The sequence below is a fragment of the Pogoniulus pusillus genome, chromosome 3 (assembly GCF_015220805.1).
Source record: "Pogoniulus pusillus isolate bPogPus1 chromosome 3, bPogPus1.pri, whole genome shotgun sequence".
Taxonomy (NCBI): domain Eukaryota; kingdom Metazoa; phylum Chordata; class Aves; order Piciformes; family Lybiidae; genus Pogoniulus; species Pogoniulus pusillus.
Genome location: NC_087266.1, coordinates 8392548 through 8417053, shown reverse-complemented (window position 1 = coordinate 8417053; position 24506 = coordinate 8392548). Strand labels below are relative to the sequence as shown.

At 43.4% G+C, this 24506-nt stretch overlaps 1 protein-coding gene across 1 annotated transcript in view; it reads right to left on the bottom strand.

Annotated features, from left to right (window-relative positions):
* The window catches only part of TYR (tyrosinase), a 67853-nt gene that overhangs the window by 31022 nt on the left and 12325 nt on the right, over positions 1-24506 (bottom strand). Inside the window, exon 3 of the mRNA XM_064140481.1 lies at positions 14382-14529. Within this exon, the coding sequence (XP_063996551.1) occupies positions 14382-14529 (148 nt within the window). The remainder of the gene's footprint in view (positions 1-14381; positions 14530-24506) is intronic.

The window sequence follows — 24506 nt, the reverse complement described above, 5'->3', positions numbered from 1 at the left end:
TTTCTCTTATTTCTGTCCACCTCTCATTTTTATGGTCAATCTCTGGTTTTCTAGAAGACTTATTTAAAAGTGTGGGTTACTTTAGATGCAACCTCAGGTGTACTATATAGACTCAATCCTTGTCTGTCAAAATAGGCAAAGCAAAGAAGTCTTCTGAAGGAGGGTTGCTTAAACCTATGCTCCTTTTCTTTTGTTTATGACTGCTATGCAAGGCGAAGCATGGTGTGACCCTCCGAGGTCATTACTGCATGCCTTTGAGTGCTTCCAATTTCAGTAGCAGAGGTCACAGAAAAGGACTTGAGGGTACTGGTGGATGCGAAGACACGTGCCAACAATAAGCACTTGCAGCCCAGAAGTCCAATAGCATCCTGGGCTGCATCAAAAGCAGCGTGGTCAGCAGATAGAGAAAGGTGACTCTGGCCTTCTACTCTCCTTTAGTGAGACATCATCTGGGCTATTGTGTCCATCTCTGGGACCCCTAACACAAGAAAGACATGGAGCAGGTCCAGAGGAGGGCCACAAAGGTGATCAGAGGGCTGGAGCACCTCTCCTACAAAGACAAGATGAATGAATTAGGGAAGAGAAGGCTCTAGAAAGACCTTATAATTCCATTTCAATATCTGAAGAGGACTTCCAGAATGGTGGGGAAGGACCGTTCAGAAGGACATGTAGTGATAGGACAAAAGGCAGTAGTTTTAAAGTGGAGCAGAGTAGATTTAGGTTAGACATTAGGAGGAAGTTCTTTACAATGAAAGTGGTACAGTTCTGGAACAGGTCGCCCAGCGATGTGGTTGAGGCCCTATCCCTGGAGACAGCCAATATCAAAACTTGATGGGGCTGTGAGCAACCTAATTGGAGATGTCCCTGCTCACTGCAGCGGGGTTGGAGAAGGTGACCTTTGAGAATCCCTTGTACCCTGATGCATTCTGCGACTTACTGAAACACATCTTAGAGTCCAGCTCCAATATCTTGCTGTATGATTTGTCTTCCAGCCCCAGGCACAAGGATATCAAAGGAGAGATACTGGGGAGCTGTGTTTCTCAGCAACACCCCAACCTTCCCACTTAAACTCTGTTTTTTGTGAATATATTTATATGGTGTTTTGCAGTAGATATGAACTCACTACCCACATACTGAGCCCACTTTGAGTGAGTCAGCTCCATCAAACGAGCTGAATAGCTCTGGTTAACATGCTACTAATCCTGAGAGGTTAAGAGGGGAAGGTTAGCATCTCCCATTCAGCACCAGCTGAGGGTTTGTGACAGGAGAGGGAATGTATTTTCTCCTGCACATTTGTAGAAATCTCCAAGTGGAACAAAATCAAAGAAGACAAATCCTTCCCTGCTTTCATTTCTAAAATTTTTCATGCTCAAATTTTCTGAACCTTCATTACTGATCTGTTCTCTGTCTGAGACTTGTTGTAGAAGTTTGTCTGTGTTGACACAGCTTGTGACCAAACCCATTCCTGGCCCACCCTCGTATGAAACCCTCTGCTGGGGAGCATTTTTCTTTGTCTGATTTCCCTCTTGGTAAATCAGAGCAGGTTGTGTGGCATGAAGACTTCTAGCACAGGAGCTGCTGGTAACAAGGTGCTTGTCTTAAGCATCAGAGAAGGGCGAGAGATGAGTTTCATCACTGCTGTGCTGCAGAGCCTGCTGGTGGGATGCAGCTGTGCATGCTGATTAGAGCTCTCTCTTCCCAGCAGAAGCTATGTAATACATAGGAGACAGGGAAAAATGGAATTAATTCCTCCAAGAGCTTTGGAGATGGGGAGGAAACTGCACAAGTCATGGGTCCTACACTTTAAGCATTACATGTATTGTAGCTATTTCTGTTATAGTAATTTCTGAACTTGAGTTTAAACAGATCCTCTGTGTTAGGTATTGTGCAGATATAAGTAGTATTTTGAGTGGACTGATCTGGTCAAAAGATAAAAGGGTGTCTCAGAACAAATGTTTGCTAGTCAGTAGCTCTTTGACTATAGCCTTACTGACTGAAAGCAGGACGTAGAAGGGGACATCTGCATTGTAGCACAAGAAGAATCACAGAACATTAAAGGGAAGGGACCTCCAGAAATCATCAAGTCCAACTCCTCTGCCAAAGCAGGATCACCTAGAGTAGTTCACACAGGAATGCTTTCAGGTGGGTTTTGAAAGTATCTAGACAGGGAGACTTCACAACCTCTCTGGGCAGCCTGCTCCAGTGCTCTGTCATACTCACTGTGAAGAAGTTTCTCCTCATGTTGAGCAGAAATCTTCTCTGTTCAAGTTTTGTACTCATTGTTCCTTGTCTTATTACTGCACATCACCAAAAAGAGATTTGCCCTCTTCACTTGACATCCACCCCTCAGATATTTATAGACATTGATCAGATCCTGTCTCAGTCTCCTCTTCTCTAGACTAAACAGCCCCAGGTTTCTCAGTCTCTCTTTATAGGGGAGATGCTCAAGTCCCCAAATCATCCTTGTGGCTCTTCATTGGACTCTCTCCAGCAGGTCTCTGTTTCTCTTAAATTGAGGTGCCCAAAACTGGACACAGTATTCCAGGTGTGGTCTCAGTAGGGCAGAGAGGAGGGGGAGAAGAACCTCCCTAGACTTGCTGGCCACTCCATTCCTGATGCACTCTAGGATACCACTGGCTCTTTTGGCCACAAGGGCTCATTGCTATCCCATGGAGAGCTTTTTGCTCCAACAGGACTCCAAGGTCTTTCTCGATGGAGCTACTTAGCCAATACAGTTTAGCCAATGCTGAAGATGTACTTACTTAGAGGGAGATTCCAGCAATTATGTCAGCTGTGGCTCTGATATTAACAGGTTAACATGTTGAGAAGTAGATGAGGTGCAAGCATTTCATTGGCTCCAATGCTGACACTCTCACTCACCCATGTGCCAGAGAACAATGGAGCTTCTCACACAGCATTACAGATAAAGTGGTTTATGGGAGCTTCTTTAAATATTGTGCTACTAATCCACAATGATCATATTGAAGTGCTGTCCTTGGCTTCCTCCTGCCTTCCCTGTCTGCTTATGAGGGTGACTTTTTCTATCTTTATCCATCTTGCACATATTCAGCATATGCACAGTTCATCTGAAATAATTCAGCCCCCATTGGTGCTGTGAACATAATTCTTTGTGTGTGTGTGTGTGTGTGTGTGCAGTAGCACTTTATAATCCAGTTGTTTAATTCTCAAAGGCAACCTCAAGGTTGTGCATCCAGAATAAGCACTGACTGCCATACCTATTGGCTTCCATAAGATTTCCCTAGGTTGACAGATATCACAAAGTATATCAGAAAAATATAAAAGCATTTAAGAGGTATGGTAGTACTTGAGAGAATCAGAGGCTGTCCTGATACACACATCTCAGCTTTGTCCTGGAAATGGTGCATAACATCCCCAGTTTGGGTGTAAATCCAAGGGACTTCACTCATAAGAGCTGCATTTGCTTACCCCTGAGAATAGAAATATCTCAGTGATGTTCACATTTTTCCTTCGTGCCAGGGACAGTTATGGAGATGGCTTCACTTCACCTCATCCACTGCTGTTTGTGAAGATACACAGAATCATAAAATCAACCAGGTTGGAAGAGACCTCCAAGATGATCCAGTTCAACCTAACACCCAGCCCTGTGCAGTCAACTAGACCATGGCACTAAGTGCCTCATCCAGTCTTCTTTTCAACATCTCCAGGGACAGCAACTCCACCACCTCCCTGGGTACAGACTATAAGATGTTAGAGCTGACAGGATGCAGAAGGACTGTGGGCTTACTGTTGCTGGGGGAGGAGGTATATTGCTAATGGATTCCTCTTGACATGCCTTTTTCTATCAGATTTCCTGTGGCTTCAAGCCACAGTTCATTCAGCTCCAGAAAAATATGACTCTTAGTCTGTGTCATCATTTTTCGTAAACATAGCTCAGAAAGCAATGAGTCTTCCTGTGCCCATATCAAGGTAGAAAATTAATCATATGCTTAGTCTTTATAAAGAGATTTCTCCATTTTTGCACTGCTTTGCTATTACCTGCTATGTCATTGAATTACAATCTCCATCGCAGCTACACTTATAGTCACTTCTTTTGGTGGGAAAGGTTAGGGAAGGGATACCATCCAGAGACACCTGGACAGGCTGGAGGGGTGGGCACAAGCCAACCTCATGAGTTTCAACAAGACCAAGTGCAAGGTCCTGCATCTGGGTCGGTGCAATGCCAAGCACAAATCCAGGCTGGGCACTGTCTGGCTGGAGAGCAGCCCTGAGGAGAGAGCCCTGGGGGTGCTGGTGGACGAGAAGCTCAACATGAGCCAGCAGTGTGCACTTGCAGCCAGGAGGGCCAACCAGAGCCTGGGCTGCATCAGGAGAAGTGTGGCCAGCAGGTGGAGGGAGGTGATCCTCCCCTTCTACTCCACTCTGCTGAGACCCCACCTGGAGTACTGCATCCAGTTCTGGAGCCCCTATTACAAGAGTGATGTGGAGATGCTGGATCGTGTCCAGAGAAGGGCCACGAGGATGCTAAGAGGATTGGAGCAGCTCTGCTATGAAGACAGACTGAAAGAGTTGGAGTTGTTGAGTCTGGAGAAGAGGAGGCTCTGAGGTGACCTTATTGTAGCCTTTCAGTAGCTGGAGGGGGCCTACAAAAAAGCTGGGGAGGGACTTTTCAGGATATCAGGGAGTGCCAGGACTAGGGGGAATGGAGCAAAGCTGGAGATGGGTAGGTTCAGGCTGGATGTGAGGAAGAAGTTGTTGAGCATGAGAGCGGTGAGAGGCTGGAATGGGTTGCCCAGGGAGGTGGTTGAGGTCCCATCCCTGGAGGTGTGTAAGGTGAGGCTGGATGAGGCTGTGGACAGCCTGATCTAGGGTAGGGTGTCCCTGCCCATAGCAGGAGGGTTGGAACTAGATGATCCTTGTGGTCCCTTCCAAGCCTGGCTGATTCTATGATTCTGTGGTGTTTGCAGTTTTCCATGTACCAAATGGGAAAAAAGTAATTCCTTGGCCTCGTGCTTTGTCTGTATTGTCTCCAGATGGAGACAGTTCAGGGTAAAGCATAACTCTTATTTTCATCTATTTAAACAAGTCTAGAAACCTTGTGTTGCTTGTCAAGATTTTCTAATGATTCTTTTTGAATCCTTTCACTCCAAATATTTCAAATTCTTGAAGCATATAGTTTGCAAATGCTAAAAAAAAGTTCCTGTTTCCTCTCAACATTTCAAAACAAGAGAACAACTTAGTTTCTCTCATACCATGTTTTGGTTTGAAACCCCTGAGTTGACATTTAAGAGAAAATGAAAATGTTCTGTTTCAAGAACAGAGTAAAAATAAGAAGCTTTTATTTTGACATTTCCTGAAACTGCAAATCAAATTTCCTCTTGTTAAAGTATTTTCCAGCAAAACCACTTTTGACATAACTCTAACTCTTGTTTTTGGAGTGGATGAAGGACTGGCATATCAAGTCCGCAGGGACTGGAAGTGTCTAGAAAGATGGTTTAGAGAATGGGCCACTGGTGGCATGCAAATCAGGATGCGTCATGAAGCAAAGCTGGAGGTGTGTAGGTTCAGACTAGTTGTGAGGAGGAAGTTGTTGAGCATGAGAGTGGTGAGAGCCTGGAATGGGTTGCCCAGGGATGTGGTTGAGGCCCCATCCCTGGAGGCATTTAAGGACAGGCTGGATGAGGCTGTGGCCAGCCTGATCTCGAGTAGAGTGTCCCTGGGCATGGCAGGGGTGTTGAAACTAGATGATCCTTGTGGTCCCTTCCAACCTGACTGATTCTATGATTCTATGATTTTGGTTTCTATTTTTTTATTGCTCCATGTAAGCCCTTTACTGATAAGCAATGTGCTAATGAACATTTTATTGTCAGATCCTTAGACAAGCCAGTGTCTGGCATTTCCGAAAGCTCCCAGCTCCACCCTACCACTGAAGAAGAGGTTATTTCAGCATTCTGCAGAGCAGTCTATGGCAGCTGATGTTGATGAACATCACAGAGACATTTGTCTTGATTAGGCAGAGTTTGTGGCATTTTTATTGGACTCTCAAGCTGATGTGTAGGAGAATTTCTCCTGTGCTGATTTGGCAGTATGCATGCATGCAAGTGGCAGTAAAGGAGTCTCCATTCCCTATGCAACCTTATGATTGACACCAGTTGCTTTTAGCAGAGTGCAAGTATACACACACACAAATACACATGGACACACCTCCATCCCCAAAGGTTTTGTCTCTTTGAAGCAAGAATTTTGTACCCTGTGTGATAGCAAGCAAAAGAGTAACTGAAGCATTAACATCAGCATGGGGATGTCCAGCTGTCTTGTGCCATTGCTGTTTCATATGGTTGGAAATGAAGTAATTGCTATCTCCTGTTCACATTTCTTTGCTGTGAGCCATAGTCAGAGGCGGAGAATATGTCATTGTGCAAACCCAGTGCCATTAGACAGTTTTTTAATGATAGAGCTTATAATATGAACATGGGACAAGGGACAACAGACAGATACAAAGAGAAGGAGGAGGATTAGGCAACAATGCAATGAAACTCACTAAGTGTAGGTTTCAATCTACTGACATCTGAGACTTTCTACAAATGCCCTTTTGAAAGGAAGAGTGGTGACTGAATATATGGTTGTGTAGGATGCGTGATGTCCAGTCAGGAGGAGCATGGAAGGACTTAATGCCAAACAGATGTGTGATGATGAATTTATTGGAAAGCTGAGCAAGTTCTTTAAGAATGAATATGGGATCAATTGGAGTCAGGCAGTAAAGGATCTTGAAAATAGAGACCAGCAATTCATCTGATGTGACAGAGGGCAAAGAAATGGTAGAAGGGTGTGAAAAGGAGGAACACCTGGGCAGAACACTGAGTTAATCCAGTGCTGATTGCAGCAGTATTCTGAGCTATGTAGTTACACATGAAAGCTGGAGAAAGAGGTGCTGTAGTGGTGACACCACTAGAAATGGCAGTCTTGGTCTAGCTGTACAATTAGCCTAACAAGACTAGACTTTAGAGATACTGAAATCCTACAGTCAGTCGGCTGTCTCTAGAAAAACAGTTCTTGGTATTAAATCTGGACTTGATGATCTCAGAGGTCCTTTCCAGATTCTATGATCTTGTTATGAAAGTCATCCATGGCATTACAATAAATCCCATCCATTACTGCAGAACTTAGGAATGAGATAAGAACTGGAGCCCTATTGCATTAGCTGCTGTGCAAGGATAAAGTAGGACAGACATCTTTAGTGGAAACTCATTTTTACCTTCGAGATTTAGTTTTTCTTGCAGTTTGCATAGGGAATTTTTGGGGTGGGAAGAGCAGAGGTACAGAGTAAATTGGAAGGAAAAGAAGAAACATTCAAAGGGATAGAAGTGCAGGGAGTGTGGCTGTAGAGATAGAGGGTCTCAAAGAGCTGGCACAGAGGAAAGAGTTCCTTTTCAGAGCACAGAAAACACACTAGTGAGCTTGAGTAGGACTATGGGCCCTTGCTTTCACTGCTTGTGCAGCTGCTCCTTCCAGCTTGAGTGGGTTGACTCCTCCCTTGTTATTCCCTTGTGCTGACTGTAAAGCACATCTGAATAGCAAAGAGATTTGCAATTAAGAGAAATGCTTCAGAGAGCTAAAAAAGCTCTCATTTTTGCTGAATGTATATTTTGTTGCCTCTCTCTTTTTTTTTTTTTTTTTAAAGCCATTCAATTAACAACTCATTTTCAGGGTGGTCACTTTCTTTTACCAAGTGCTGAGGTTTGATTCCTAGGTCCTGCAGCTAGCAAATAAGAAGCAAGAAGCCTGATTTATCATTGCTAAGGGAGGCTGTTGCCTGGATGCCATCATGCATCTCCTCTGCTGGAAGGGGATGACCTAAATAAGAAAGGAATTATTTGTAAGCAAATACTTTGCTTTCCTGCTGAGATGTATTCACCTCTGCTCCATGCATCCTTCCCTCCCTTGTTTTGTACATCAGGCCTTGGATAGGAAAGGCTGGAAGGTAGCAGATGGGAGGCTGGCTGTTGCTCAGTTAGGAAAGTAGCTCCTAACATTTGGCTCACACCTGTCAGCAGACTCCATATACACTTGTTTATCCTCCTCTGTACCATATGTTTCTATGTAAAATCAGTTCCAATGATCTATTGCCTTATTTCTATCACTCCTATTATGGTCGTAACTGAGCATTTCACAGTCGTTAATGCACTTACCCTGACAGAGTCCCTGTTGCGTAGGCATCTAATATCACCCACTTTACAGATGGGTTAGCTGAAACTCGGATCAATCGCTCTCCAAAAGTCTTGTCAAAATAAATGGGAAGGGAATACATCTCCAGGAGATGTGAATCTGGGAGAGAAAACTGCATGCTCAGCTTTACCCAAAGAGTTTGCGGTGGAGTGAGGAATCTCTGGTTCGCGTCCTACATGGACACTCAGAGTGCTGCATCAGACCCAATTTCTTGACACAGAGCTCTTCCTCGTTTTTCCAAGACCCAGCAGACCTGTGGTTGCTGGTGTTTAGTCTTCTCACACTCTTTGTCAGTGTAAAATCTAGTCTCACAACTTTACATATCCTCACCAAGGCCTGAAAGAGGAAGTTGTTGCCAGAGAGAGTGATTGGCATTGGAATGGGCTGCCCAGGGAGGTGGTGGAGGCACCGTCCCTGGAAGTGTTCAAGAAAAGACTGGATGGGGCACTTAGTGTCATGGTCTAGTTGATTGGCTAGGGCTGAGTAATAGGTTGGACTGGATGGTCTTGGAGGTCTATCCCAGCCTGGTTGATTCTATGATTCTATGATTCTATGCTGTCCTTGGCAGAGATTTAGTTAAAAAGTTGGTTAAAAACCCATTGGCTCAATGTAGGGATAACTATCAGTTCAAAGGCATTCTACCCAAATGAGAAGAGATGTTAAGAATAATAATAACCCCTTCTGCTGCTGTGGAGACTGTTTCTCCCATTACCTCTGCTCTTTATATTCTTGCTTGCCTCTCAGAAAAAAATGTCTTCACAGCCCTTCAGATTTAAAGTCTATGTAGGAGAGGAACAGAGTTCTTTAAAATGTACTGTATGTACCTATCACTCACCTACTTATTAATTATAACTAAAAGCATGATTAATCTGTCATAGATAAGGCTGCTAAATAAGCCTAATCATGCTAATGCACTTCTGTCATTTATACAAAAGGCAGCATTATTATCAGTTTTTACACCCATGTGTGCTAAATCCCATGTACACAGCAGCTGCAGAGCACTGGTGGCTCTCTTTCTGCCACAGATGGGATGAGGCTGCATCATGGATGTATGTATGGCCCCCACAGTCCCTATGCAGTGATTTATTTCTTACCACTAGTAATATTTAATGATGTTATCTTTGGCAAATAATTGAATCAGATAACAACTACAGTTCTGAAAATTACTTCCAGAGGCTTATAATGATTATGACTTGAATTCCCCTGCAGGAGGGGTCAGCATGAAGACCAAAGTGTTACTTAAGCCCTAAGTGTTACTTAAGCCCTAAGTGTTATTTAAGCCCCTAAGTGTTACTTAGTGAGAGCTAAGAGATGCATAGGTCTTAGCTATCTCATGCTCCCAAATATCCACAGTAAAGATATGCTAAAGGTAGAATTACACACTATTGCCCTTTGTCAGAATGCCTTTAAAGAAACGAGTCTTTGATGGAGAGGGGCATTTTAGTTTGAACTTTTAGAGTTCATTACAGTGATGCTTCTTGTTCTCTAATTACCACTGAATATGAAGGGAGGCTGTAGCCAGGTGGGGTTGGGCTCTGCTGCCAGGCAAGCAGCAATAGAACAAGGGGACACAGTCTCAAGTTGTGCCAGGGGAGGTCTAGGCTGGATGTTAGGGGGAAGTTGTTGGCAGAGAGAGTGATTTGCATTGGAATGGGCTGCCCAGGGAGGTGGTGGAGTCACCGTGCCTGGAGGTGTTGAAGCCAAGCCTGGCTGAGGCACTTAGTGCCATGGTCTAGTTGACTGGCTAGGGCTGGGTGCTAGGTTGGACTGGATGATCTTGGAGATCTCTTCTGATATGATTGATTCTATGATCCAAATATACACAATGGAGAATATCTAAAGAAAGCAGTTATTTTGATATTATAGGTCTGCTCTGCACTTCTTTTCTCTGAGTACTCAACTGATCCATTTTTTAATAGCCTAGAAGTTGGAAAGCTAATTTCCATGCACCAGATTCAAAGTTTGTAGTCATACCTGAAACTCTATGCATCCATTTTGCTCAGCAGCTGTTGAGTGAATACGCTAAGTCACAGCTAAGCTGCACCATTTAACTTGCAAAGAAAAGCTTTTCACAGAAAAGAGTTTCAAAACTGACACCTCTAGAAGGCTAATTACATCCTATGGTATTAGAAGACAGGTGGGTCACTCTTTGAAGGAGCCATTCCACTGATGTCTGGGCCACCTGCTTAAAATTGATGCCCTATTTCTGGATGGGTGAAGAATCACAGAATCATAGAATCATAGAATCAACCAGGTTGGAAGAGACCTCCAAGATCATCCAGTCCAACCTAGCACCCAGCCCTATGCAATCAACTAGACCATGGCACTAAGTGCCTCATTCGTTCTTTTCTTGAACACCTCCAGGGATGGTCCCTCCACCACCTCCCTGGGCAGCCCATTCCAATGCCAATCACTCTCTCTGGGAAGAACTTCCTCCTAACATCCAGCCTAACCCTCCCCCAGCACAACTTGAGACTGTGTCCTCTTGTTCAGTTGCTGGTTGCCTGGGAGAAGAGGCCAACACTCACCTGGCTACAACCTCCCTTCAGGTAGTTGTATGAAGAACGTAACTATTAGACTCCTTAAATACATAAACTGAGGAGTAAAAGTCTGACTTCAGATTTATCTTGTTACACCTACTATCTTTTTGGTCACATAGAATAAAGTTTATAAGAGTTTTGGGGTGAACTGCCTGAACCAAAAAAGCTTCACTTCAAGATGTTGTCTGCAAGATGTAATCAATCTGAATCCCTTCTGTCTGTATGCCTCAGTGACTCAAATAAAAGGGAAAAAAAAAAGAAAAAAGAGAAGAAAAGAGTTTTTACTTTCATCTGAAGAAGTGCCTTGCTGCATGCAGGCAGGCTCTCAGTCAGTAGTGTTTCAAACATAAAAAAATATGAAATCACAGAATTAACCAGATTGGAAAAGACCTTTGAGATCATAGAGTCCAACCTATAACCTAACACCTTGCAGTTAATTAAACCCTGGCACTAAGTGCCTCTTCCAGCCTCCTTTTAAACATCTCCAGGGGTGGTGACTCCACCACCTCCCCTGGCAGGCCATCACTCTTTCTGTGAAGAACTTCTTCTTAACATCCAGCCTAAACGTGCCCTGATGTAGTTTGAAGCTGTGTCTCCTTGTTCTGTCACTGAGTGCCTGGGAGAAGAGACCAACCCCCACCTGGTTACAACTTCCTTTCGAGTAGTTGTAGAGAGCAATAAGGTCCCCCCTGAACCTCCTCCAGGCTGAACACCCCCAGCTCACTCAGGTGCTCCTCACAGGGCTGTGCTTCAGACCCCTCACCAGCCTTGTTGCCCTTCCCTGGACACATTCAAGCATCTCAATATCTTTTGTAAATCAAGGGACCCAGAAGTGAACACAGTACTCAAGGTGTGGCTTAATCAGTGCTGAGTACAGGGGCAGAATGACTTCCCTGGTCCTGCTGTCTACACCCTTCCTGATACAGGCCAGGATGCCATTGGCCTGCAAGAGTAACACAAGTTAGTACAGGTTAATAGTTTTTTGTTGTTCTAGTCAAGTAGAAAGGTCAAGTCGTGTTTTGTAGCCAAGTAATGATCAGTGTGTGGTGGGGAAAAGAAGATGATTGGTAAAAAAAGGTATAATCTGCTCCAGGACAAGTATTGTTTGTGTGACTTTTACAGTTTCTGGCTTAGCTAACTTTTACTGTTCGGTGTAACATAGTTGTCAGTAAATTGTAGTCCTTTGAATGTGTTACAGTGACATGGAAATGTTTTAAGGTCACCATTAAATCTTGGAGTGCTGCCCTTAGCATAGCAATTTCATTCTTTTCTTGCAAAATTGTCCTCCTCTCTCCTTTCTTATTAATAAACATGATCTTCTGTTTGCTTTCTTCTCATTTTGCACAGCTGTACTCTTTTCTTTCTTCAAGAGACAGTCACAATTTTGTTTGTCACACTGCAATACAAATTTGTTTTCTTCTTTATTTATGAATAGCACACTTGGATTTTCCTCGTGGAACACAAATTGAAACAGCACTGATATTTCAAACGTAAAGGAATTGCTCCAGCCAATTACAGTCATGTTAAAATGAGTCACACACTTTTGGTCCAAACTTCCTGACATACACATCCATAGGTATTAATCACTGTGACATCACTGGAGAACTATTTTTAACTTGGCAATAGTAGCTGAATGCACTTGTCAATTCTTCAAATCATATTTAATCCAGTGAACACACAGACAGGTTAGTGTTGTGGAGGGCCTGCAGCCCCAAATATAGGCTTATTTATGCCTTGCCCTGGATATGTTTTTCTGCCTAAACCAGAGGTAAACACATTAAATGGATAAAGGGGCACAGCAGACCTGGTGCCACAAAGTCTGGTCTGCCAGGACCCCTGGTTGTATAAGGTGTGTAAACATGTTGTGTAAGCCCCCTACATGCCCAGCTCGTGTCTGCCTAGTGCTAGGCCCATGTGATCACCGTATTTGGACAATGCAGGCCTGTGGCTTCTGCCTATCATGGTAAGGTTTGGCTGACTGCCAACCTGATTGGTCATTCAAGTGGCCAAGGGGCCATTAATCTCGGCCCACATTTAATAAATGGGGGTGCACAGGTAAACAACGTGCTCAGACTCCCCTGCATAGCTCTGACTTGCAGCTCCTGCCTGCATTCTCACTAGCAGAGCTCACTTATACCTGCCTATATATATATAGGTGGAACCCATAGTCTCCCAAGCAGCCGTGCACACCTTGCATGCCCGCTGCCTATCATTGCCTGGTAAGCGCCATTGCCGACGAGTTACTAGAAAGCAGACTCTGAATTGTCTACACGGTCTGCTAGCTGTGTGAGAACAATGCTCAGACTGCATGACATCCTGCCTCTGCACCTGAGGTCCTGCTAAGAGTCTCTGGACAGAACATCCAGAAGAAGCCAGCAGCACAAGGTCAGAGACTGTCACAGTATCACAGTATCACAGTATCATCAGGGTTGGAAGAGACCTCACAGATCATCAAGTCCAACTCTTTACCACAGAGCTCAAGGCTAGACCATGGCACCAAGTGCCACGTCCAACCTTGCCTTGAACAGCCCCAGGGACGGCGACTCCACCACCTCCCCGGGCAGCCCATTCCAATGTCCAATGACTCTCTCAGGGAAGAACTTTCTCCTCACCTCCAGCCTAAATTTCCCCTGGCGCAGCCTGAGGCTGTGTCCTCTTGTTCTGGTGCTGGCCACCTGAGAGAAGAGAGCAACCTCCTCCTGGCCACAACCACCCTTCAGGTAGTTGTAGACAGCAATAAGGTCACCCCTGAGCCTCCTCTTCTCCAGGCTAAACAATCCCAGCTCCCTCAGCCTCTCCTTGTAGGGCTTGTGCTTGAGGCCTCTCATCAGCCTCGTCGCCCTTCTCTGGACACGCTCAAGCATCTCGATGTCCCTTCTAAACTGGGGGGCCCAGAACTGAACACAGGACTCAAGGTGTGGTCTAACCAGTGCAGAGTACAGGGGCAGAATGACCTCCCTGCTCCTTCCTTCCCAGAAGCCAGGAAGAATCTCCTTTCCCCTGAAGCCAGGAAGATTCCAGCCTCAAAGTCCATGGGCAAAGACTCCCCTGAAGTTTGGACACTAGTAATAGGCTGTGACGTAGCCCCAGAGGGTGATTGATAATTAATAAGAATTGTAAGTAAGTGCTTTAATGCCTCTGTAATACCTGTTATCTCTGCCATATAGCAGAAACAGCTTCCAGCCCACTCTGCTGGGCGAATATCATATAGATCCCAAGTGGCATTAAGCTGCAGGGAGAAAATCCTCTCTCTGTTTATAGTTTGAATGTTCATTAGTTACTAATAAGTTACTGTAGAGATTTATCCTAGAATGTTTCCATGACCATGTAGAATCTTTTTAATATGAATATACAGTGGTTGGGGGTGGTGAGAGTTCAGAATATTGAGTTTAATAAATATATATTTTTATAGAATATTATCTCGCCCCAATTAATTTCTCCCCTCTGCCAAAACCAGCACAGGTGGCAGAATACCCCTCCATGACAGTTAGGCAAGGCACTTGCTCACAAATAATGGCAGAACTCAGTTGTACAGAACTCTAAAGGCATGCAAAACGTTTAGAGTTTTGAAATGCAGGCGAAAACCCACTGTAAAACACAACATTAATTAGGTTTACTAAAGAAAACTAAACTCACCTGTCAACAAAGGCGTGGTGCAGAACAAAGATAGGATCATTTGCAGAGCCTTGTACTTGGGACATGGAGCCGTTCATGTAGATGTGAAGTGCATTATGCAAACCACTTTGCGAGGTATTTGAAATTGCAGTCCGTGGATCAGCAAAGCCTGTATATTCAAGAGGAAATAGTATCCTGATATGATAATGCATGTAATTGAGTCAGTCATCAGCAAGTTTGCAGATGACACTAAGCTGGGGGCAGATGTGGCTGGGTTGGAGGGCAGAAGGGCTCTGCAGCGGGACCTTGACCACCTGGACAGATGGGCAGAGTCCAAGGGGATGGGGTTCAATAGCTCCAAGTGCAGGGTGCTGCACTTTGGCCACAACAACCCCATGCAGAGATACAGGCTGGGGTCAGAGTGGCTGGAGAGCAGCCAAACAGAGAGGGATCTGGGGGTGCTGATTGATACCTGCCTGAACATGAGCCAGCAGTGTGCCCAGGTGGCCAAGAGAGCCAGTGGCATCCTGGCCTGCATCAGGAATGGTGTGGCCAGCAGGAGCAGGGAGGTCATTCTGCCCCTGTACTCTGCACTGGTTAGACCACACCTTGAGTGCTGTGTTCAGTTCTGGGCCCCCCAGTTTAGGAGGGACATTGAGATGCTTGAGCGTGTCCAGAGAAGGGTGACGAGGCTGGTGAGAGGCCTTGAGCACAGCCCTACGAAGAGAGGCTGAGGGAGCTGGGATTGGTTAGCCTGGAGAAGAGGAGGCTCAGGGGTGACCTTATTGCTGTCTACAACTACCTGAGGGGTGGTTGTGGCCAGGAGGAGGTTGCTCTCTTCTCTCAGGTGGCCAGCACCAGAACGAGAGGACACAGCCTCAGGCTGTGCCAGGGGAGATTTAGGCTGGAGGTGAGGAGAAAGTTCTTCCCTGAGAGAGTCATTGGGCACTGGAATGGGCTGCCCGGGGAGGTGGTGGAGTCGTCGTCCCTGGGGCAGTTCAAGGCAAGGTTGGATGTGGCACTTGGTGCCATGGTCTGGCCTTGAGCTCTGTGGTAAAGGGTTGGACTTGATGATCTGTGAGGTCTCTTCCAACCCTGATGATACTGTGATACTGTGATACTGTGATGCTTTTTTCCAGTAAGACTGAAGATCAAAGTACCTGCTTCCCCTTCATTTACGTTCAGCTTTTTAGACAAGGGCTCAGGAAAACACGTAAAGGCATGCTAATGTATTTCAAAGGCATAGCAAAGGGGAAATTGGAATAAGCTAAATTAAAACTCCTGCTATGTAGCTAATGCAGCATGCCAGCAAATGTACTGCTTAATTGCTTGATATTTTTACATTTCATTGTCCATTGTGTCTGGCTGTTTAAAGGCAATGTAATCCCTGCAGAAATTTAGGCATGTATGATTATTCATGTTGAGAAAGTTTCTTTACTTCAATTCTGGTTTTGATCTCTGTGTTTATAGATTGCTAAGCTAAAACAAGCTATTGTATCTTATCATACCATCAATCATTTCATATTTTTCATGTCTACAGAAGGCTCTTTTCTGCTGATATAAAGGAACACAACAGGAACTATAATCTTAAACAAAAGAATTTGGCAAATAATCAATAATCTTCTGCGGTCAGAACCACAGGATGAAAATCTGGGGGTTGCTGTTATTTCATAGAATCATAGAATCAACCAGGTTAGAAGAGACCTCCAAGATCATCCAATCCAACCTAGCACCCGACCCTGTCCAATCGACTAGACCATGGCGCTAAGTGCCTCAGCCAGGCTTTGCTTCAACACCTCCAGGGATGGAAACTTCACCACCTCCCTGGGCAGCCCATTTCAATGCCAATCACTCTTTCTGGGAAGAACTTCCTCCTAACATCCAGCCTATACCTCCCCTGGCACAACTTGAGACTGTGTCTCCTTGTTCTCTTGCTGGGCACTTTTTGGAGTGCCCTTAAATTATGAGCTTTGAGATGAGGTCAAACAGACCAAGCCTTAAATATGACATAGCAGAAATAGAATCTCTCCATTACTTTTTATTTAGTAGCCTCTTCACACCTTAGCTCTGATATTGGTAGCTTTTCTCAGTATCCTGACAATCAGGCTTCCTTTCTACATACTAGATCTCCTACTAGAAGTCAACTCAACCATCTGATTAATCTCTGGGATTATTCAGGAAAATAAAAGCAGGAACACACTTTCTCCTCTCAACATATTCTTTATGCAGAGTCCAGGCAGAAAGCTAGACTTGAGATACTTCTTAAAGTTTCTTATGTCTTGAAAACACTTGGCCTAATAATTCATTGGAAAATACACAGAGTACTTATTTTGGTTCTGGACAACGTTCCATGAAACACCTAGACATGAACAATGTGTCTTAATATTCAAAAGGTCTGTGGCTGGGATAGCTTTAGCAAACCTACCCTTCAGCTCCCAGCTAGCTGGAGTGCATTCAGTCAGTGTCAAAGGTGACATCATGTCTAATTATGCACATAGAAAGTTCTAGCATCTGATTTTTTTTGTTTTGCAAGCTCCATATAATTTGTCACGTTAGCAGGAATAAAACCACAACCTGGTGTCAATTTATATTATTAGCCTGAGACTTATACTTTATCTGACTTTAAAAAAAAAAAAGGACTTCAACACAATCAACTACTCAGGGTGGTACATCCATTAGAAAATAATAGGTGAAAACATGAACAACTTTTCAAAGTATAGGAAACTTTCCTGAGGTGGCTGCAATAAAATCACTTCTACAACAAATGCGAGGCTACAAGAGCAGTGAACTGAAATAAATGCTTCCTGCCTCTAGATAAGGGAATGCCACTTTGTCTACCTGCTTTGCCTCATGTTGTGTCTTCCCTCTTCATTATGCTAGCTGTACCTCATCAGTCCTTCTGTGAACTGATTTCACCAGTAAACTACCCTGGAATGTGTGATGTCAGGTGTTTTCCAGGGTGCTGAGATAGAGTCCCTCCTGTGTGGGTATGGTGAGATAAGAGGGAGTGCAACTGAGTATTGGATGGAGGAGGTGCATAGAGAATCAAAATTATCCCTCATAGCAATGAGCTGCCAAATCATCCAGCCAGCATAGGAATCTCTACCACTCAGATATCCTTTACAAAACATTAATAACAGTGCATTAGAAATAACCATTTTACTGAAGCTTTGCCAATTACAGTATCATAGTATTTTCCTAGGTCATAAACCTGATTCTGCCTCTTTTCATAGCACTGCCTATCAGAAACAGATATTCAATGGATCTGAAGTAGCTTCACTGGAGCCAGGACAAATTAGACAAGTAGGGATTTAGTCCAAAATTTATTGTAGGAGTGGCTAAGGACACCACTCAAACTTAGGGCTAACTGACAGTTTTTAGGATGATACCTAGAATCATAGAATCAGTCAGAGTTAGAAGGGACCACAAGGATCATCTGATTCCAACCCCCCTGCCATGGGTAGCGACACCTTAACCTAGATCAGGCTGGCCACAGACTCATCCAGCCTGGCCTTAAACACCTCCAGGGACAGTGCCTCAACCCATTCCAGCCTCTCACCACTCTCAACGCTGAACAACTTCCTCCTCACGTCCAACCTGAACCTACCCATCTCCAGCTTTGCTCCATTCCCCCTAGCCCTCTCACTCCCTGATAGCCTAAAAAGTCCCTCCCCAGTCTTTTTGTAGGCCCCCTTCAGATACTGGAAGGCCACAAGAGGGTCACTTGGGAGCCTTCTCTTCTCTAGACTCAACAGTCCCAACTCTTTCAGTCTGTCCTCATAGCAGAGCTGCTCCAGCCTGATCATCCTCCTGGCCCTTCTCTGGACACGCTCCAGCATGTCCACATCACTCTTGTAATGGGGGCTCCAGAGCTGGATGCAGTACTCCAGGTGGGATCTCAGCAGAGTGGAGTAGAGGGGGAGAATCACCTCCCTCCACCTGCTGGCCACACTTCTCGTGTTGCAGCCCAGGATCTGGTTGGTCCTCTGGGCTGCAAGTGCACACTGCTGGCTCATGTTGAGCTCCTCATTCACCAGTACTCCCAAGTCCCTCTCCTCAGAGTTGCTGAGCTGGTTCTCACTGAGAAGACTCTCTGAAACTTGACAGCACTTTCTCAATGTACACTATAAATTTACCCAGAAGCTGAGATTTGGGTTGGAAATGTTGGCTGTGGGATAAAACTTTTTTAATTAGAAGTTTTCTGTTGGCAAATTTTGAGAATCCATTTTTCATTAGCTATGAGGGTCACAGTGAAAATACCAAGGAAAGTTTTGCAGATAAAAATCCCTCATTGCAGATAAAAAGGGAAAATACCCTATGAAAATGAAATTACATTTTCAAATGTTGGATGCTTTGCTCCATTATTTCCCTTCAGAATTGCAGTAGCAATGCATAATTGTGACAGACAGAGGGATGCTGTGCCATGGATTTACTTGATACCATGTGTCCTGAGCTAATTCATGACTAATGAAAATGACAGAGAGGTTTTGATTTTTTCTTGTTTTTAATATTATTTTTTCTTTTTTAAATATTCTTTATTATTCAGTATCCTACTTTTTGAAAAAGGTAGAAGGCACTGCTTTTCATGTGAAGTTCCCATGTATCAAATGATTTCAAATCTGGAACTTTCTCATTCAAAAAAAAAACCCCAAACATTCTCCTCCCCAGTTGAAGAGGGACAGGGATCTGCTGGAGAGAGTCCAGTGGAGGGCTACGAGGATGAGTAGGGGACTGGAGGGCATGGCTTATGAGGAGAGGCTGAGGGACCTGGGGCTGTTTAGTTTGGAGAAGAGAAGACTGAGAGAGGATTTAATAAATGTTTATAAGTATTTGAACTTAGAGGGGATTTGATAAATGTTTATAAGTATCTGAAGGCTGGCCAGGAGGGAGGGAACAGGCTCTGCTCACTGCTCCCTGTGACAGGATGAGGAGCAATGCATGTAAATTGCAGCACAAGAGGTTCTGCCTCAACACAAGGGGCAACTTCTTTACTGTAAGGGTCCCAGAGCACTGGAAGAGGCTGCCCAGAGAGGTTGTGGAGTCTCCTTCCCTGGAGAATTTCAAGGCCTGTCTGGATGTGTTCCTCTGTGATCTGTGTTAGATTTTGTGGTCCTGCTCTGGCAGGGGGGTTGGACTCAATGATGTCCTTCGGTCCCTTCCAACCCCTAACATCCTGTGATCCTGTGACTCTGGTTTTCAGACATCTCTTATTCTTAGGGGGTAATATTCAAGGTGTCATTCCAAAACTGAACTACACAAAGAAGAAATCAAACTATTTCATTTGCCATCAGCCAATCCGCTTCTGACCTCACTCAATGCATATATAAAAAAAATCTTTTTCTTTTGTTCTCTTCTTGTAGCCATAAACTGTCCCATGAAGTCATCAAGGCCACAGTTTGGGAAAAAAAAAATATTTTAAATAATTGCTTCCACTTCAAAGTATTATAGAACCCTAGAACTGTTGAGTGTGGAAGAGACCTTTCAGACCATCAAGTCCAACCACTTGCGTAGAACTTACAATCTCAGCACTGCTGTGAAGCTACTACCATTAAACCACATCTCTATTTTAAATACCTCCAGGTATATATAATTAAATACCTCCACCACCTACCAAGGCAGCCTATTCCAATGCCTGATAACCCTTTCTGTGAAGAATCTTTTCAAGGGGCAATGTAAAAACTGCTTTTAAACTGTTGCTTTTCAGTCAGAACAGAAACTGACCTGTTCCAAAGAGAGAAGGCAACCCATACAGTTTGCCTCTGGAGGAAGCTGTTTTACTGAACAATGTTGCCCCTTGCTATTTATGCCTGTTTTGGTTAGTCTTCAGAGAAATAATTCTCTCTCTATAGCCATATTAGTGAAACAGATTCAGTCTGTGTTGTCTGCATCTGCTCACAACGATTCTGGGACCTACTTAAAGGGTTAAAATGTGCTATCTTTGTTCCAGTGTATTCAAGCATGGAAGAATATGAAGTTTTGATGAGAAAGGGTTTTTCTATCTGATCAGCTCTTCTAAGTGGCCACAGGTGTTTTCCAATGCAGAACTAAAACTGAGAAGTAAAACTTACATTGGTGCAAATCAGGAGCTACTCAATTATTAAGTCACTGCCAGTGGTGTCAATGAACTTACTTTGGATTTACTTTGGATCTAAAAGATATTAGAATTTGACCTTGAGTGTATTGGCATCAACTTCTGTAAACAAGCAAAGAAGGACTGAAAAGCTTTTTGCTTAAAAAAAGAAGTGCATGTTAAGAACTATGGAGTGTTAGCAGGTTTGTAAGAATGCCATCACGTAGAAGTGGGCACTGACACAGTAACTGCAAGCTGACAATTTAAACTTGGCATCTATACACAGCAAAAAACTAAGCAGGCTATTTGTAAGAAAGGAACTAACACAATATGGAGGGTTTGACAGTAGACTTGTTGAAACAGTTTAGAAGTTTCCACTCTTTTTCCACATTATCTGTGTGTTCCTGGCTTCACATTGCAGTTCTCTACCTTAGAATCACAGATGCATAGAATCATTAAGATTGAAAAAGATTGCCAAGATTGTTGTGTTCAGCCATTAAGCCAATGCTGCCTGGTTCCCTGCTAAGCCATCAACCTCAGTGAAACATCTACACATTTTTTAAAACATTTCTAGGAATAAAGAATTCCCTGGGCAGCCTCTTACACTGACTCACAATCCTTTCACTGAAGAAAGATTTCCTAGTATCCAGTTTAAACCTCCCTTGGGATAGATTGAGTCCACTTCCTCTCCTCCCTTCACTTCTTGGGAGAAGAGATCCACCTCATTTGTTACAGCCTCCTTTTAGACAGCTGTAGAGAGCAATAATAAGTTCTCCTCTCAGACTCCTCTTCTCCAGACTAAACAGGTCTAGTTCCCTCAGCTGCTTCTTATAAGACTTCTAGAGCACAAGTTTTGTTGCCATTCCTCGGACACACTCCAGCAACTCAATGTCTTTTCTGCAGTGAGATGCCCAAAACTGAACATAGTATTCAAAGTATAGCCTCACCATTGTGAGGTACAGTGGCACAATCACTTCCCTGCTCCTGCTGGCTGTGCTGTTCCTAACACAGGGCAGGATGCTGTTGGCCTTCTTGGCTGCCTCTGCACAGAAACCTTACCAGCTAAATCAGTCAGTTGACAGAAATGTTTGTGGTCCTGTGGTGTAAAGCTGCACAGAAATAATTCAGATTAAGCCCTAAAATATCTCCCAAAACAGTATAAGATGCTCTCTCAGAATAACATCGTGTCTGACGGAGCAACATCCATCTCCATAGCAGTATAAACACTTACTGAGCCACGTCTGCCTTGCACTCAAAATGATCATCAAAAGGCTTCTTACCATGGCATATTGTGCACACAATTTCATTTCAGTAATCTCTGGCTCTAATCAGATATTCTTATGGAAAGAAAGACAACATTATCCTATTGACCTGTATTATCTTCCATATCAGCCTTTTAGTGCTGTGGATTTCCTTTTGTTTTGCTATAAAAGCTAGACAGCAATGTAAGGTGTAGTAATTGCACTTGGAATCATAGAGTCAACCAGGTTGGAAGAGTTGGACTGTGAGCAAACACAGTGCCTTTCTTAAGAGAGTTTCCTTTAGAATAGAGAGCATTTAATGTTATTTGTTTTGACTTTCCCCCCCCCCCTTTTTTTATTTCATGCCTACAGAGTTTCCAAGAAGGGGACATTCATTGTCTCAGTTTTACCCTACTGAACTTTTGCTCACTGTGCTACAACTTCCCAGACTCCCTCCACCTGGATCCTACAGGTTGCAAAGGTTCACCTTCACCAAGAGGAGAAAAGGACCTGCTCAATCTTTTTTTTTTCCATTTTTGAATCACAGAAGGGTTCTTACAGATGCTTGGAAAGGGCTTTGCTTAATGTCAGGAAGAAACATCTGGATGGGCTGTTCAAATAGTCATGTTCAGCTTGGTAATGAGCTAACTGGATGCATCCAGAAGCCACACCAAGACAATAGCTACCTTTTGAATGATGTCTGACTTGCATACATTATTAAGGACATGCAGTTTTTTTCCACAGTCTGTTAGAAGAACTACCTAAATCACATGAAAACCATTAGGAATTCTTGGTGGCAACCAGGACATTCCTCATCAGGTATTTGGAGAGTTCCAAATGACCACAGTGGTGAGCTTCCTAGACCTCTGTTAGGAGAGAGATGAACACTATTCAGCTTCTGAAGGGCTGTGACAGCAAATGAAGGAACCCACTTGAAGGAAAATTGGTGTAGAAGAGTTCTTCTCAGATGTAGTGACATTGTCATTATTCAGATTAATGCATGACCCTGTTCAAGTGTGATTGGCAGGTGTCACTTATATCAACAAGGACCAGCTGTGACTGTGCTTGCTAGCTATGAAATTAATGTGACAGAGACAGCAGTACAGAAAAGGTTTGATAGATTAATCAGACAAAACACCAATTCTGATTTTAAACTTCTAGTAACTTCTAGGTTCTCTGAGAAGTGTAGATGATTTCCTGACCATTGTGCAGTTTGTACTGTCATGATTTCAAAGTAGATGATTATTTTAAATATGAAAATGTATTCATTTTTCTCTGAGGGATGTACTTGATCTATGACTGTTTAACTGCCAGTTTAGACTCCATACTGAAAAAAAAAAATCCCACAACCAGAAACAAAACCATTTTGCCCTTTTCCTGCAAGTAGTCACTGAATTATTGTTATTTAATGAGTATTTGTGGTACTAAAATCTATAATCTATGCTTAGTAAACGAGCAGTCCAATTTGACTTTGTTTTGCAGTAAACTTCTATGTGGTTCTGCATAACTTCCACAGACTATGCCTTTCCTTTAGTTTACAATACCAGCAGCATGATGATAGGCCCTCATTATTTCCTAACTTGTTTACTTCAGTTCCTCAGTGCTCCTCATATTACACCCTTTGCATCTATTCACACTCTTAATGGAGAAAAATGTGAGCAAACCTCTAACTTGGCTATGCCACTTTTTCCTTTCCCATTCTTTGTGTCGTTTCTGTTTACAGCAGTAGAGAGCACATCTGTGTCCAGAATTTGATTCATTTGATGTCTGGATTCTCTGCTGAGTCCCACATTTTTCATTGTTTTTAGAGAAGAAATTGGTTTACTTTCTTGTTTGTTTGTTTATTTGTTTGTTCAAGGCCAGGTTGGATGAGGTCTTAAGCGACCTGTTCTAGCGGGAATTGTCCCTGCCTATGGTGGGGAGTTGGAACTGGATGATCTTTGAGGTCCCTTCCAACCTAAACTATTCTATGGTTCTATGATACAGTGATTTGTTGTTTCCCCAAGAAAGCTTTATGGCATTCCCCATTGCATTAAGAGTAATACTGAACATATTAAAAGCCTTCCTTTCTTATCTTCGTACCAACTCTTATATTGCATTTTTTCAGCCCTTGTACAGTTTCTTGCAAGCAACAGTCTCAGAGGCATCAAAAGTAGATCATATCTGGTTTAGCTGATATATGGTACTGCAGAAATGTTTGCTGATACATACATAATGTGCTGTCCTTTCTTATTGCCAATTTAACAAGACTCAAAAGGGATTGAGTTGACAGATTATAACTATTCCTTTCAGAAAAGGAATTCTTTGTTATCAAATTAAGAACATTCAAAATAGATTGGATAGAAGATAAATAACTTAATTATTTGGGAACTCATACTAAGGGTAATTTTGGAGGTATAACTTCATTCCTAAGCCTTAGAGTTTATGGAGAAGACTGTTATGGATGTCATAGTGGCAGGATGTAGGCATAACATGCAATTGGCAGTGTCCTCTTTCACCCTTCTTGTCTGTGGCTGTTTGAGCTAGATTTCTACCTCAGCCAAAGGGGAGAGGTGAACATTCTAGAGATAGGCCATATAATGGCACCAATGGATAAGTCAATATCATTTCATTGGAGCATCAAGAGCTTTATGTCTAGACACAGCTTGTACCTTCCCCTTGCTGACTTCTGACACTTCAGCTGCGCCCGCTGCTATCTTTCCCCACTTCTGGTTTGCCACCACTTGACCCTTTCCCCAACTTTGTTAAGGTTATTATATTTTTCTAGCAGTTTAGTTCTCCTAATACTATTATATTTAAACTATAAGAAATGCAATTTCATCTTTCCCTGAATTT